The sequence below is a fragment of the Hyaena hyaena genome, unplaced genomic scaffold (assembly GCF_003009895.1).
Source record: "Hyaena hyaena isolate Hyena2069 unplaced genomic scaffold, ASM300989v1 scaffold_24, whole genome shotgun sequence".
NCBI lineage: Eukaryota > Metazoa > Chordata > Mammalia > Carnivora > Hyaenidae > Hyaena > Hyaena hyaena.
In genome coordinates this window covers 126,277-143,074 of record NW_024080656.1, presented here as the reverse complement: position 1 = coordinate 143,074, position 16,798 = coordinate 126,277, and the positions used below count along the sequence as shown (strand labels likewise).

Sequence of the window (16,798 nt, the reverse complement as noted above, 5' to 3'; positions counted from 1 at the left end):
ATTAGAAAACTACAGCCCTGACATCCTCCCACAGAAAAGCAGCCACCAGACCTGGAGCCCTCCTTTCCTTCAAAGCAAAACCTCCCAGCAGACAAACAAGAATAAAAGGCAGTCACAACTCAACCTAGTACAAATAACCAAATGGCACAGTTATCCTTGTGACGTGATTTCAGAAGCACATACGCACACACCACTTCCTTCCACCTAAAAAGAATCGTTGACAGGTTTTTGAAACTTGCCCTGTTTCTGCCAAGGAACACCACAGACATGGTGTGAACTGAACTGACTTGAATATTTTGTAAAAGAAGAAAGTCTGAAGCACAACTTAGGAAACATGTAGAGACAAATCCTTGCTTTTTTCCCTCAGACATTTTCGCACATATTGATTATGTGATGATTTTCAGAAGATTACATTGAAATGTGAATTATCATGAAGACCCTCTTTATCTCTCAAACCAAATCACCTCTCTCTGCCCCTCCATGAGAATTTTCCATGGAGTCCTTGGTTAAAATCTCATGCCCATGGCAGTCTGGGAATGTGTTGTTTCCCTCACTATGGTGCTCTCTTAACCACGCAGGCAGATGAACTTCCTGCCACTGTCACTCTTCAGCCCAGAAAGCACTCCACAGTGAAGCCTGTGGCTGCTATCACACCTGCAAGCATACATTACACACTCTGTCAACCCTCTGATGCTAATTCATCTTCCTTCTTGACACTTCTCACTTTGCCTTCTGCACTTTGGGTATTTGAACACAAACTCTATTTATAAATTAATTCAACAAATGTATTCTAACACATGCCAAGCACTATTCTAGGGCCTTGTGATTCAGCAATGAACAACAGATAAAGGTCCTTGCCCTCAAGAAGCTCATGTGAAGGAGTAGTGTTCCTATGAAAAACATCATATATAAGGAAATAAATGTTAGAAGGCATCGACACTTTAGAGGAAGAAAAAACACAGAGCAAGTTAAGGAGGACCAGGAGTGTTGGGTTGTGTGGGTAGGAGTACGTTGCAATAAGAAACAGAATAAGAGTAGGTCTCGGAGAGAAGGTGAAATTTGATCAAAGAATTGAAGGAGGTGATGGTGTTGGCCATGTAGGTATCTGATGGATGGCAGGACATTCCAGGCCAGGGGAACCACTAACATAAGGACCTGAAGCAGAAGCACGTGTGGCAAGTTCCAAGAACATCAAGAGGGTGATGTGGCTAGAGTTGAGTAAGTGAAGAGTATAGGAGGGAAGGTCCTAGAATCAATGAGAGCCAAGTTCAGATACAGTCTTTTACTCTGAGCGAAACCAGGAGCCATTTCAGGGTTTAGAGCAGAGTCAGAAAATGATCTGAATGTTGGTTTAGAGGCTCATTCTGCCCTCTGGGTTGACAATAATTTTTAGAGAGGTAAGGAAAAAATGAGACCATACCTAAAGGAACACTGTTGTTATGTCTGGTGCATGGGATACAAAAGTATTTGTTGAATGAATTAATGTATACATGAATGAAATATGGGGGCTAACGGATTAGACACAGAGTCCTTCACAAGCATAAAGTAATGGGTCATATATTTTCACATCTTTGGGACTCAAGCAGTACATTGAGATCACAGATTATAACTACATATATGTGAATGTGTATGTTTATATTCATACATCTAAATAGTTACTGCTTTACCGTGTGAAAAGCACTTTTAATTTTGACAAATGCCTTCATGTAATTTATGCTGCATGTACAAATGTGTGCATAATGTAGTATTCATTAATGCCAAGCTCCATATAATAGGGCTATTTTCATTTCCTGAAAAAGAGGATATTCAATTCTGAATTCTGAACTTTTTGGAAGAAATCTGTTCTTACAAACTAAAGGTCATGGTTTAAATTCCCCTTTAGGTATATTACTTTGTAAAGAGGGAAAAGTTTGTATAGCCACAGATTTTTTTCTCAGCCCAAAAAACTTCTAGTAAAGACTTAGGCATGAAAAAGGGCCGAAAGAGTGAATCTGGAAAACCCTATACAAACCCATCCAGAAGAAAAAGGAAGGACCAATGGCTATGAGCAGTAGATTCATATGTGAAAGTCAGCAGAGTAGAATGTACTATGTTTAAGCAAGCCAGGGAAGCCTGGGTGGCTCAGTCGATTGAGGGCTGGACTCTTGATTTTGGCTCAGTTTGTGATCTCGAGGTTGTGTGATCGAGTCCTGCGAAAGCTCGCACTGAGCATAGAGCCTACTTGGGATTCTCTCTCTCCGTCTGCCCGTCCCCTGCTCTCTTTCTCTCTCTCAAAATAAGTAAACATTTTTAAAAAATTTTTTAATGTTTTATTTATTTCTGGGAGAGAGAGAGACAGTGTGAGCAGGGGTGGGTCAGAGAGAGAGAGAGACAAAATCTGAAGGAGGCTCCAGGCTCTGAGCTAGCTGTCAGCACAGAGCCCGACGCAGGGCTCGAACCCACGAACTGAGAGACCATGACCTGAGCCAACGTTGGACGCCTAACTGACTGAGCCACCCAGGCGCCCCATGTATAAACATTTTTAAATGTCAGTATAGTTTTAAGATCATCAGTGTTAAAACTGGACAATCTTAAGATGTGAAGAAATCATCTAATCCCTCTACTTATTCACCAGTAATTACCAAGCATGTACTGTTAGGCTGGCGCTGGCGATGCAAATTGAACAGGACAATATATGTCCCTACATAATGATCACATGCATTTCCAACCAGGGTAACATCACCCTCCAGGAGACAAAATTTGCTCTTGGGTGAGATGAAAATATTTTACGCTTTTAATTTATAAAATATAAATATTCATACTCCAAATCTGTGATATTAAAATTTAGTGGAGAGGTTTGATTAGAGGAAAAGATGTCAAGAGAGTCTCTTCAGGAGGGCAAAAATAAACAACAGATCGAGCAATATATATCTACTGGGAAACAAGGGATAATAACACAATACTGTAACTGCAGCAATAGGGAAAGTATAAGGTGTTGTGGAAACACATACACATCAAAGTTGATATGAAAGGAGAAATCAAGGAAGGCTTCCTGGGAGAAGCCACACCTCAAGAGAGCTATAAGGGATGACCAGTAGGATTTGGTCAGGCAAGCAGAATCAAGGCAGAGGAAGACCTTATACAAAATACCTGGACAGTCACTCACACAGACTTTTACTGAGCAAAATCTATATAAAACCCTAAATTATATGGCTTGGCTAATTTGACTAATTGATTCATGAAATCAGAGAAAATTATGAAAACTGAGAGCTGAATTTATATCACATTTTGGACCTCAGTCTGTCTTCTCTTACATACGGGCTTTCTTTCCATTGTTTGCTATTATCACAGTGAGGCCTTCACCACCTCCTGCCAGAAAATTCTAAGCCTCCTTACTTGTCTCCCATGGGTCTCCATATAGCAACTGAACAACATAGTGACCATAGGAGGCGATGTGTTAAGTTGAGCTACCCAGAGAATGCCCCCAACGTCTCCTCTTCTCTTCCTCTGCTCCCAAATCTTCACATGGATTCAAATCAATTCCTTGGCATTCCAGCTAAGTGTTTATAAATGAGACTGTAAACTACTGGGCAAGAAAATTGGAGTATTCTTTTAAGTCCATAGTTCCTAAAATCTAATTTTAATTATCATTTTTAGAATCTAACATATGGTACAGACCTTTCCTCATTGATGCAGTCACAAATGTTTAAAGTGCCTGTGATGTGCCAGGCACCGCTCTAGTCACTAATGGTACAACCGGGACAAGGAGACAAGGTCCTTCACTCACGGAGTTTGCTCTCTCAAGGAGCAAAGGCAAATGGAACGTTCATGAACGAATAAATAAATCGATTAATTTCAATTAATGGTTAAGTGTTATAAATTTTAAAAGGCTAATGGGAGAAGCCTGGGTGACTCAGTCGGTTAAGCATCCGACTTCGGCTCAGGGCATGATCTCGTGGTTCTTGGGTTCGAGCCCGTGTGGGGCTCTGTGCGACAGCTCAGAGCTGGAGGCTGTCTTCAGATTCCGTCTCTTTCTCTCTCTCTGTCCCTCCCCTACTTGTGCTGCCTCTCTCTCGCTCTCTCTCAAAAATAAATAAAACATTAAAAAAAGGCTAATGGGTTAAAGTGTGGCTTTAGGTAAGGAGAAGGGGGGATAATTATGTAAGGTGACTTATGAACTGAAAGCTGAATGATAAAGAACCAGCTATGTGACTATCTGAGGGAAGAGAGCCATAAGCATAGTGAATGCCAATTGCAAAGGCCCTAAGGTGGAAATGAAAATGCACAGAGGAAAAACTGATGGTAGGTATACACCTACACAGCTACACTGTTCTTAAATATAGTTTTACGTACAAATGGTTTAATAGGCTCTGCTACCCTACGTATGCCTCCCACGAACCCCAAAATCTCTCCCAAACCAGCAAGTAAAGAATTAATGTCTCTATAACCCAGCACCTCTGTTGTCATGGCTACTTTCAGTTTGACCAGAATTCATGTCATATCATTTGTTAAATAATTTTAATACCATCTTTATGCTAAGGCACAATACATATAAAATCATTGTACAACTTCAGGGGTGAACAGGGAAGTCCTAAAATTCATCTTGTATCCTGGAGATTATCTAAATCCTAGTTTTATCTTCTAAAGAGACAAGAGCACACAATGTGTGCACATGTGGGAAGCAGATGTTCTGAGTTTGAATCCTAGCTCAGACACTTCCTTAGCTATGGGACCAGGAGCAGGTTGACTAAACTCTCTATGCCTCAGTTTCCCATAAATGAGGACAGTGGTAAAGCCTCATGTGTGAATTTAATAATATAGGGCATGTAAAGCACTTGAAAGACTTTTGGGACACTATGAATTATTATAATGGTTATTATATGAATTATGAATTCATGCTAAGCTATGCCTACCACCTGAAGTCCAACTCATTCCATTTTGTCATTGTAACATATTCTTAATTCATTTCTATTGGTTGAATTTCTACCAACTTACAAAGCTCAGATAAAATGCTATTCCCACCATGAATTTTCTATTGGTATTAGCTTCCAGAAAAGCTATATTCCTCCCCTGAACAATTATTAGTACATTATTTTTCCCATTGGTCTAATCATTTACTATCTTACAAGGTGATTTTGTATATGGTTGAAACTTGAAGAACACAGGTATAAAATGCATGGGTCAACTTATACACTGAGTTTTATTTATAAATATGTCACATTACTGCAAATGCATTTCCTTATGATTTTCTTAATAATGTTCTTTTCTTATTTATTGTAGAAATACAGTATACTAAACATGTAATATACAATATGGGTCAATCAACTGTCTACGTCATCAGTAAGGTTTCCTATCAACTGTTGGCTACTAATAGTTAAGTTTAAGGAGAGTCAAAAGTTATACTCAGATTTTTGACTATGCAGGGGTTGGTGCCCTTAACCCCTAGGTTGTTCAAGGGTCAACGGTACATATTTTACATACTTTGCTAGATTGTAAATCATTTAGAACAATACTGTCCCACAGAAATATAGTTTGAGACAGATAAGTAATTTGAAATGTTCTAGTTAGCCACATAAAAATAATTTTTTAATGAGTGAAATTAATTTTATGGGGTTAAGTAATAATATGTTTTATTATGTTATTTATATTTATGTTTTATTATTATATATTTTGTTTAACTCCAGAACCAAATATTATAATTTTTATAAAATTAACATAAACAAATGATTCATGACTTATTTTATATTTTTTGTACTGAGTCTTTGAAATCTGGTCTGTACTTTATACTTACAGTACTTCTCAATTTGGACCAGATAAATTTCAAGTGCCCCACACGTGACACGTATGGTTAGGGGCTATCATTTGTGACAAGACAGTTTTCAGGCATATATTATCCTCTGTATCTGTATTTGTCATAATCCCCAGCATAACACATTCTCTACATCAGAAGTTCAATTAATATTTATCAAAGTTATTAATTACTTTACTAATTAACTTATAATCACTACAATATCTAATGGTATGAAAAACATATTTCTACTATTCATAATGTAAAAAGTAAAAATTAGAAACATAATTTAGCATCTTTAAAGAGTAAGCTTGCTCTTTGGAGTGATAAAATGAATTTTTCAATTATATTTCTCATTAAGAATATAGTTGGGAAGTCCTAAGTCCTGGGTCATAGAAGAAAACAGTATATACAGCAATATGATTATTTGTTTGACCTATTTGGAGAAACAAGTTAATCCTACTTTCCTGAAAAGAATAAAAATTTTAAGTAAGAGTAATTCACTCTTAAAACAAGTGTACAGGAATTGGTAAGCTTGGATGAAAATATTTTGATATTGTTTTCCCATTCCTTACATGGCATTTTCTAAAAGTGTGCTCTTAAATGTATTGCATTTTCATAAGTGATTTCCCAGTTATTCTGATGCAGTTACAGAAAATGAATGACATTAGTTCTATAATCATTAAGAACATATTTTCAGGACCAGATCAACTTGAGTTGTTGCTATTAGAAAGTTGAGGTGCACCTTGGTAGATCCTGGAGCACCTGGATGGCTCAGTCAGTAGAACATCTATCTGCCTTTGGCTCAGGCCATGATCTCACAGTTTGTAGGTTTCAGTTTCACATCAGGCTCTGTGCTGACAGCTCAGAGCCTGGAGCCTGCTTCAAATTCTGTGTCTCCCTCTCTCTCTGCCTCTCCCCTGCTGGTGCTCTGTCTCTCTCTGTTTCTCAAATAACAAATAAATGTTAAAACAAAAAATTTTTTAAAAGAAAGTTGCTATGAAAGAAAGTGAAAATCCTGATGTGTATTCCACCATTCTAAAATTGTAGCTACCCACATTTCTTAACATTTTTATATTTCTTAACAACTTTATCCCTGCCTTTCCTTTTAACCTTAAGTATCCATAAGCCTAGGGGCGCCTGGGTGGCTCAGTCGGTTAAGTGTCTGGGTTCGGCTCAGATCATGATCTCAAGGTTTGTGGGTTCGAGCCCCGCATCGGGTTCTGTGCTGGCAGCTCAGAGCCTGGAGCCTGTTTCAGATTCTGAGTCTCTCCCTCTCACCCTCCCCTGCTTACGCTGACTCTCTCTCTCAGAAATAAATAAAACATTTTTAAAAATTAAAAAAAAAGTATCCATAAAGCCTGAAGAAAATTGTGGTGAAGAATTATGAAGAATTAACAAAATATGGTATTTAGGGAAGTAAAATAACTTACCTTTGGCAACTTCAACGACAATTTGCAAATTGGCAACTGATAATGGCTTTCATCAAGTATAGGAGATTGATCCAAGTTGTGGACTATCTTCTCTTTAGGTACTTTATAAACTACAATGGTGCCCTTATAATGAGGGCAGCTATAGTTTCCAAATTCATCCACCTCTTTGATTTGGAGTTCCAGCCTGGGTTTTCTTTGTATATGAAAAATAAGCTTGTAATCTTTTCCATAATCCTTCCCATTGCCTAAAAAGAAGTGAAATACATTTGTTACTACTAAAGTATACCACTTTGCCTTATTTAAGTTTTTAAAATCCAAATAATTATTCCATGTTTAATACAATTTAAGCTTTTTGGCTATCATTGTCTCTTGCTAAAATATTAGAAGCAATAGATTGAAACTGTAGATTACTGAAAAGATTTCTTTTTTAAATGTTTATTTTTGAGAGAGAGCCCGAGTGGGTGAGGGGCAGAGAGAGAGAGGGAGACAGAGAATCCCAAGCAGACTCTGTGCTGTCATCAGAGCCCGACACAGGGATGGAACTCAAGAACCTATGAGATCATGACCTGAGCCAAAATCAAGAGTCAGATGTTTAACTGTTTAGGTACCCCAAAGATTTCTTTCTTTCTTTTTTTTTTTTTTACAAATAGTTTATTGTCCATTTAGTTTCCACATAACACCCAGTGCTCATCCCCACAAGTGCCCTCCTCCATGCCCATCCCCCCTCCCCTCCACATCCATCAGTCCTCAGTTTTTGTCAGCATTCAAGAGTCTCTCATGGTTTGCCTCTCTCCCTTTCCCCCACCATTTCCGCCCTTCTTCTCCCCCTTGTTCCTCTGTTAAGTTCCTCCTAATCCTCCTATACGTGCAAACATATGGTATTTGTCCTTCTCTGCCTGACTTATTTCACTCAGCATAACAAGGTACCCCAAAGATTTCTTATCTGTAATTGGACCAAGGCTTCCTGGCTACTTCTAGATCTAGTAATCTTTAATTTTCTCATTCCATTCTATTTTACTCAAACAAAAAACTATTGAAAATATTCAGTTCTTTTTGTATTTAAAAATTATGTTTACCTTTCAATAATTGTCTTTCTTATCTCCCCTTAACTATTCATAGCTTATTGTGCACTATCATGACCTCACAATAGGCATTCTAGATATATAGTAGCCACTAGCAGCATGTGGCTTATAAAATTAATGGTAAGGGGCATCTGGGTGGCTCAGTTGGTTAAGCGTCCAACTTTAGCTCAGGTCATGATCTCACAGTCCGTGGGTTCAAGCCCCACGTTGAGCTCTGTGCTGACAGCTAGCTCAGAGCCTGGAGCCTGTTTCAGATTCTGTGTCTCCCTCTCTCTCTCTGACCCTCCTCTGCTCAAGCTGTGTCTCTCTTTCTCTCAGAAATAAATTTTTAAAAAAATTTTCAAATAAAAAAATAATAAAATTAATGGTGAAATTAATTTAAATTTAAATTAAAAATTTACTCCTCAGTCACTCTAGCCATATTTCAAATATTTAATAGCAACATATGCCTAGTAGCTACCTTATTGAGTGCTGGTACAAAACATGTCCAGGATCACAGAAATAAAGATGTTTTAGGGGCACCTGGGTGGCTCAGTGTGTTAAGTGTCCAAGTCTTGACTTTAGTTCAGGTCATGATCACACGGTTTGGGTTCAGGAGATGGACCTCTGCGTCAGGCTCCACACTGACAGTGAGGAGCCTGCTTGGGACTCTCTCTCTTCCTCTCTCTTTCTCTCTGCCCCTCCACCACTTGCGCTCACTCTCTCTCTCTCAAAACAAATAAATGAAAAGACAAATAGAGATGTTTTCAATGGAGTGACTAATAGATTCATATTACTGAAATGTTTATTGATACTTGATTAATTCCCCAAAATAAGGGTGAATCTTCTCAACTGCTCACTGAAAATACTAGAGCTCTAGTGGAGATAACCTTTCACTGTCCTGGGAGTTTTACCATGACAATGTTACCTTGTCATTGCAGTAGTGAAACAGCCCCTGCCATTTTCCCTAACGCATGTCTGCATTACCCTTAGCAAAAGGTAAATGTATGCTATATTGTAGCAGTCAGGATAAGGGTGTTTCAAATGGAAAGATCCAGATCCAAGGCCAGCCCCAACTATTTATCTACCCTGTAATATTTATCCAGTTCTATCCCATCCCCGAACTTATTGGAGGCTTAACTTTCTTTTATTTATTTTTTATTTTTTTAAATGTTTTATTTATTTATGAGAGAGAGAGAGAGAGACAACGAGCAGGGGAGGGTCAGAGAGAGAGAGGCAGACACAGAATCTGAAGCAAGCTCCAGGCTCGGAGCGAGCTGTCCGATGTGGGGCTCGAACCCACGAACTGTAAGATCATGACCTGAGCCGAAGTCTAAGTCGGACGCTTAACTGACTGCGCCACCCAGGTGTCCCGAGGCTTAACTTTCTTATCTTTAAAACAAGAGAAATAAAACTTACCTCCTGGAGTTGTTCTGGGAATGAAAAGAAATAACATGGATAAAATGACTGGCACAGGGCATAGCACATAATAAGTGCTCAGCAAATGATAGTAAGAATAGCAAATAATAAGAAAGAAGTGGGACCCTTCAACTGTTTTGAACTTGTATGATTTAAAAAAAAAAACCCACTTACATTTTTTTCAAATATATCAATGTGAAGCTTTTATATCCAAGTTGCAACTTCCTCTTACACCTAGAAGCCTGAACATTGACTACCCAGAGCTCTTTCTCATGGAAAACCTTCCCACTTTAGGAAAACCTTCCCAATGAAATCAGAGTTCAGTGAGAGATGTAGATGACACCAATGTTTTTCTCCATGTTGGACTGCTAGAGTCCATTTTGGTGAATTCATCATTCATCATTTTGGTGAATCTCTAAAGCACAGTTAAATCTAGAATTTGAATAACTCCAGGTTATAAAAAGTGTCAGAGTATGTCTCTTTGCATAAGTTTATATTTTAGAGACAACCTGGCTACTTGAACAGAATGATTCCTAGGACATCCTAGGAAAGGGATAACAAACCAGGGCTTGACTTCTTAAAAGAGTTTCCGGCTGGTGAAAAAAAAAAAAAAGAAAAAAAAGAAAAATTTTTGGAGTCATTACTATGTCATCTAGTAAATTAGATAAACTTAGAATTTTTAGGTCACTGGTGTAACACCTGGCAAACTTCTACTCTGGGCTATACTAGAGTTGTTACTTTGGTCCCAATAGAATACAACTTAATAAAGTTCTCCTTCTGTCCTTTGAAAGATAGTCCCTGCCAGTTACACAATTACCCATAAGGAATAATTTATATGCAAGATATAAAGACTGAGGGTGAAGCATAGCTACATTGATTAAATTTAGATCTTAAATTCATCTGCCTTTCATTGCCAATTAATTTTTTAAACTAAAGATCTGTAATCTAAATACGAAATGAAGATGAAAGTGTTGAGGATTTATAGTAATAAATAGTATGATTTTATTCTTATAAATAGAAACCATATATTTTTTAAGTTGGAATTTCATTGTTGCCAAGACATAACACTATATTTTGGGGTTTTTAAAAAAAATTTTTAATGTTTTATTTATTTCTGAGAGAGAGAGAGAGACAGCATGAGCAAGGGAGGGTCAGAGAGAGACAGAGATACAGAATCTGAAACAGGTTCCAGGCTCTGAGCTAGCTGTCAGCACACAAACTCGACACAAGGCTAGAACCCACAAGCCGTGAGATCATGACTTGAGCCGAAATCGGACGCTCAACCAACTGAGCCACCCAGCTGCCCCATAGCACTATATTTTGAAGACCCCTTGTGACAGGGGGAAAAAAAAGACAAGTAGCACAAGGAAATTGCACTATCCTTTTTTAAAACTTTATTTATTTTGAGAGAGACAGAGCATATGCAGGCGAGGGGCAGAGAGATAGACAGACAGACAGAAACCCAAGCAGGCTCCATGATGTCAGTGTCAAAGCCCAACATGGGGCGCAAATTCATGAACCTTGAGATCATGACATGAGCAGAGATCAAGAGTTGGACACTTAACTGACTGAACCACCCAGGCACCCCAAAATTGCACTATTCTACTTTTTTTCCTCCCACATTGGCATATTTAGAGGAGACGTAAAAGCAAAATCCATTTATTGCATTCCAAAATTGTGAAATCAACCATTAGCTGACCTTTTGAGAACCTCTTTCTCCTCAACGTATTACGTATACAGTTCCTAGAATAAGTTGGAACAGTAGCTGCTCAATAAATATTTGTCATATGAAGACATACAAAATTTATTTATATTTTATGAGCTACTAGATATACCTTATGGAGATATCTTTTCTTCTCAATGAGGAGAATTGGAATATTTTTCAAAGATGACATAGAAAGTACAAATGTAGAAATATATGCTCTGGCTTAGGAATGTCAGATGATTGAGTGACAAGTGAAAGGTAACAAGATGGGGAACAAAAAGGATCTTTTTTTTTAAATTTTTAATATTTTTGAGAGAGACAAAGCATGAGTGGAGGAGGGGCAAAGAGAGAAGGAGACACAAAATCCAAAGCAGGCTCCTGCTTTGCTGATAACTCAGAGCCTGACATGGGGCTCAAACCCACCAACCATGAGATCATGACCTGAGCTGAAGCCAGATGCTTAACTGACTGAGCTACCCAGGCGCCCCCAAAAGGATCTTACAAGAACCATTGGCTCAGGGCATTTCTGTATTCTAACACCTCTCTACCATCTCTGTCCCTAAGCCACCATCATTCCTTGCTTGGTTTATTACAATGGCTCATTAACTTGTCTCCCCAATCCTTTCTTTGCCTCTGAGATTATAACTGTTTGAAAACCTATTCTATGATCTAACTCAGATCATGTGACTCCTCTCTTAACAAGATGGCTGCCTATTTCACTTAGAATAAAAGGCAAATTCCTTGCCTTCAAGGAATGATCAGTACACACCTCCTCTCCTACAACTTTTCTCTTACTCCCTCTCTACCACCCATGTCAGCCTTCTTGATGTTCTTCAAACATGTCAGGTACATGTCTGCCGCTGCTAAGTAGGATTTGTACTCACTCTGCCTGGGATAAACTCCCCTGAGATAGGATTATGGCTTCCTTTCTCACCTTCTTCAAGTCTCTGTCTAAATGTCACTTTCTCAAAAATGTTTTTATTCACAAATCTATTTAAAATTGCAACTCTGATACTTTCTGTGAGATTCTTGATAGCCTTTCCTTGCTTTATTCTTCTATAAGGCACAACCCCCACCACCACCACCACACTGTACACTTTATTTACTTATTTGCTTCTCTGTCTCTCTCTAATAGAATACATATACAAGGGTAGGGAATTTTTGTTGAATGAATATAAGGGTGGTCATTCTAACATCCTACACATATTTCTGGAAAAGTCACTTCTCTGGCCCTAAGGGCATTCAGGGCAACTTTGACACACACAAACCTCTTTAGGGCATTAGCAGATATTACAGGTCATGCTAAAGTGTCATTTTATCTGTCTATTTCCTGGCACTCTCTGGATTTTGTGAGCACTGGATTTTAGATGACTTGGGATAGAAAGTTTAAGTGCTGAATTAACAGCTCTAACTTGGAGAATTAAAGTATACTCTACCTTGTGTTCAGAAGAGTGCCAAAGGCTAATACAAAAAAACAAGGGGAGAACCTATCTTATTTTCTTTTAGAAGTAGAAATAAAGTAAATGGTGCATGACCTCACTCAAAAGAATTATCTCTATGCAAATAAATACAAAAATTTTAACATTTCTCAAATGACAGCCATCTAAATCCATTGATTAAAATTTTAAAGACTTTTAATTGCATAATTCTATAATGTTAAAATCTCTCCCAATTTTTTGTCTTCATTCTTCCAACAAATACTTCTAGCTGTCAGGCACCATACTAGGCGCTGGGGACTGAATGGTGCCCACAAACAGGACAAGACCTGTTCTCATGGGACTATAGTTGGAGAAACTGACATCCATCACCATCAAACAAATGAATAAAGATTGTATCTATGGTGATGTCCACAAAAGAGTAAGATAAGAGTTGACATAATCAGGAAAGATGGGGAACACATTTCCAAACATGAGCATCAAGCTGAGATTTGAAAGTACAGTAGGAGGTGACTGTAGGTGGGCAGGGTGGGTGGATGGGGTGGAAAACCCTCCAGGCAGACATTATCTGATTGTATGCCTTTGAGATGCACAGAGACCATCACAGTCTCTAATGAAAGGAGGAGATACCATTTTTCCCCCCTGAGAATCTTGCTCCCCTTAGGTGGAGAAAAATCCAGTGAGGCCATGGAGCATAGGTCTCTAGGAAAAGCAAAGCAGAAATAATCCTGGCATCCTGCCTGATTCATTTCCCTTGAGTGAAGATGAGTTCTTCCCCATTCCTTCCATGGAGGAATTTGCACATACACTGGCTAACCTCAAGCACTCTTATTTTAGCACATGTTCTGCCTCCCCATTATAGGCAATAGTGCACTCAGTACCACTGCCTGTGAGAAGCCCGGTAACTCACTCTTGAATATGGCACTAGGTAAATACAGGTGCTCTTCTAAATATTACAGGAAAATCATTGGCATCTTTAGTTTGGGTGGGACACTTCCAGTTTTTTACTATCTCTTCTTAGAGAGGTTGTCCCAGGGTGGACACTGTGGTTTCTGCTTCAGAAACCCAGTACTTTCCTTCCTCTCTTGCCTCACCCTTTTCTTTCCCTTTTTCTGATACCCTTGTTACTCACTCATGAAGTCCTACCAGCTGACTCAGATGCCTGGGACTCTGCATGCGAAAGTGGAAGAGACAGTTCATGTTGGGACACTTTGGGTCTCATTTCTGAGATACAGAAAAAGGGCAGCCTCACCTTCAAGCTGCATCATTTTTGTGACAACAAAAAGCCAACAGAGCTTGGATTAATTTCCAGAATCAGAGAGAAAATAGGCATCTTTGAAAACCAATGAGATCTGTGTCAATTTATAAGTGAACAGAGAATATTACTTCAGTCAACTCTATTCCAGGATTCCTGGGCCAGAAATCTCCATAGAACCCAAGCCTGAATTCTCCCCTATACTTTACCTTTACATACATACCTGTTAGATTCTATTCTACCCCAAGGAAAGAAGTTATAGAGGAGAAGCAGTTGAATTAAAAAAAAAAATGTTGGGATGGCAATTTCTCCAAAACTCTTTTTTCTTTCCTCTCCCACACAACTGTTTTCTCTCTGTGTTTTCCTTTTCCTTCCTCTTTTCTTTCTCTTCATCTTTTTTTATCCCTTTTCCTCATCTATTCCCTCATTTCTCCTACCTTGTCCTGCAACCTCTCGTATTTATTCACCCTGTTTGTTTGTCTTAGTATTTTCATATGTTGACTCATTCACTATATACCTACTGAAAGTTCTTGATGTACCAAACATTCTTCCAGGCTCAGGAGTACACAACAAGAAAGACATAGTGCCTTCATGAATTTACATTCCAGTGAAGGACATAAGTATATGAGCAAAAAGTAAGTAAACAAATAAATAAAATAATTTCACATTGTGGTATGATTTATAATGGAAGCAAAAGAAAGCCCTAGAAAAATATGAGGATGAGAGGTAAGCAAGGTATGTGATCTAGGTCAGAGTTCTTAGCCACTGTTGTGCCATGAACCCTTTTGGAGTTTGGTGAAACCAATAGATTGTTTCTCTGAGTAGTCTTTTAAATACATAAAATAAAGCGTGTGGAAGTATAAATAAGACAATCATACTGGAATACAGGTCTATGCACACATCCCTTGCGAGTTGTGATCAGTCCACTGATCCCAGATTAGATTCTTTGTAGGACATAAGAAAGAGTTTAGAATAAGAGATAATCATAAAGTTTTAATGGGGGGGGGTAATAAAGCATGATTTATATTTTTAAAGGATCACTAGTTCCCATGTAGAAATAGACTTCACGTGGCTCTTAGTGAAAGCAGAGGAGTATTTAGGAGACCATTGCATGAGTGTATGAAAGAGATGATCCTAGTTTGGATTCAGAGGGTATTCATGGAGAAGACTATTTCTAGAAGAGTGTCATGTGGAGTCAGCCTGTAAGGGAAGATGCATCCCTAATAGAAGAAAGAGACTGGAAGCAAAAAGCAAATAAGTCTTTTTCTCTTCCTGCTTTTCAAAAGTCTCCGCTCGGTTATCTGAAGTTTTTCTTCATGATACAAGTAAATAAGGCCTTCTGAAGCTTGTGGCTGCTAGCTCACAAAGCATACAAAAAGGTGTCTTTATACTTACTTGAAGCAAATATATTTCCAGTAAATCTTAAAATAATTTGTTCTCCTTCTTTCACTTGGAAATGGCGCGATGACTCTGGAGGGCCGCTAAACGATTCCAAGCGCAAGTTCCGAAGCACCTGGTTTAAATCTTTAGAAGGCACCACTAGGATGGCTATTCTATGTGGATTGTCTTTCTGGTGACACAGTACAACACAAGCAGTGGTGCTGAGCATGGCTTCTTCTAGAGCTTTCACAAAAGAAACCAAAAGGCTATTTTCCACAATGGAAGAAAGGTGTAGCACAATAAACCTGCATGGGAGCAAAGACACATGACATAAGGGAAACATACAGTCTCAAAAATATCACTGACAACAAATAACACCCAAGAAAAGAGCCATTATCATCCAAGCTTCCTTTAAAATCAAGCATTACAGAGCACCTGAGTGGCTCAGTCAGTTATGCGTCTGACTTTGGTCAGGACATGATCTTGTAGTTTGTGGGTTCAATTCGCACATCAGCTCTGTGTTGACAGCTCAGAGCCTGGAGCCTGCTTCAAATTCTGTCTCTGTCCCTCTCTGCCCCTCCCCTGCTCATGCTCTGTCTCACTATCTTTCTCAAAAATAAATAAACATTAAATAATTTTTTACAATGAAATAAACATTCTGATAACCAACTAGTCAGATTCCTGAATGACTTTAATGAACCTCTTTGTAGGTAGGAAACTATTAAAACCAAACCAAGTTCTAAACAGATGTTCATAGAGAAAGAAATTCCCCAGGGTCAGATCAGCTCTAAATATGGCAGCATATTTTAAATTATATTTAAACTAGCATCACCAAGGGGTATTACGTCAAACTATAGATGAGAAAGATAATCAAGATAATTCATTTACTTAGGTAAATTCATTTTATTAGGTAAGGATTAAAATATTTGTCTCTGTCAATATGTGTGGTAAGGATTGTTATGAATGGACCCAGTCTTGAGTTGAATCTTGTCTCCTCTACCCAAATTTATATGTTGGAGGCCTAATCCCCAGTACTTCAGAATGTGACCTTATTTGAACATGGGATCCTGACAGGAGTAATCAAGTTAATGTGAGGGCATTAGGTATACACGAATCCAATATGACTAGTGTCGTAAAAAGGAGAACTTTGGACACAGAAATATGCACATATGCGGAATGTCATGTTAACATAGAAATGGCCACCTTCAAGCCAAGGAGAGAAGCCTGGAACAGATCCTTCCCTCACAGTCTTCAGAAAGAATGAATCTTGCTGACCTCTTGATCTCAGACTTTTAGGCTCCAAAACTATGAGACAATACATTTCTGTTGTTTAAGGCACCTA

General features: G+C 38.5%; 1 protein-coding gene across 1 annotated transcript in view; it reads right to left on the bottom strand.

Annotated features, from left to right (window-relative positions):
• Window positions 1–16,798, bottom strand: part of DTHD1 (death domain containing 1) — a 67,775-nt gene that overhangs the window by 25,110 nt on the left and 25,867 nt on the right. Inside the window, exons 7-8 of the mRNA XM_039227046.1 lie at window positions 15,472–15,761; window positions 7,201–7,445 (exon numbers count right to left, since the gene is read on the bottom strand). Coding sequence (XP_039082977.1) covers window positions 7,201–7,445; window positions 15,472–15,761 — 535 coding nt within the window. The remainder of the gene's footprint in view (window positions 1–7,200; window positions 7,446–15,471; window positions 15,762–16,798) is intronic.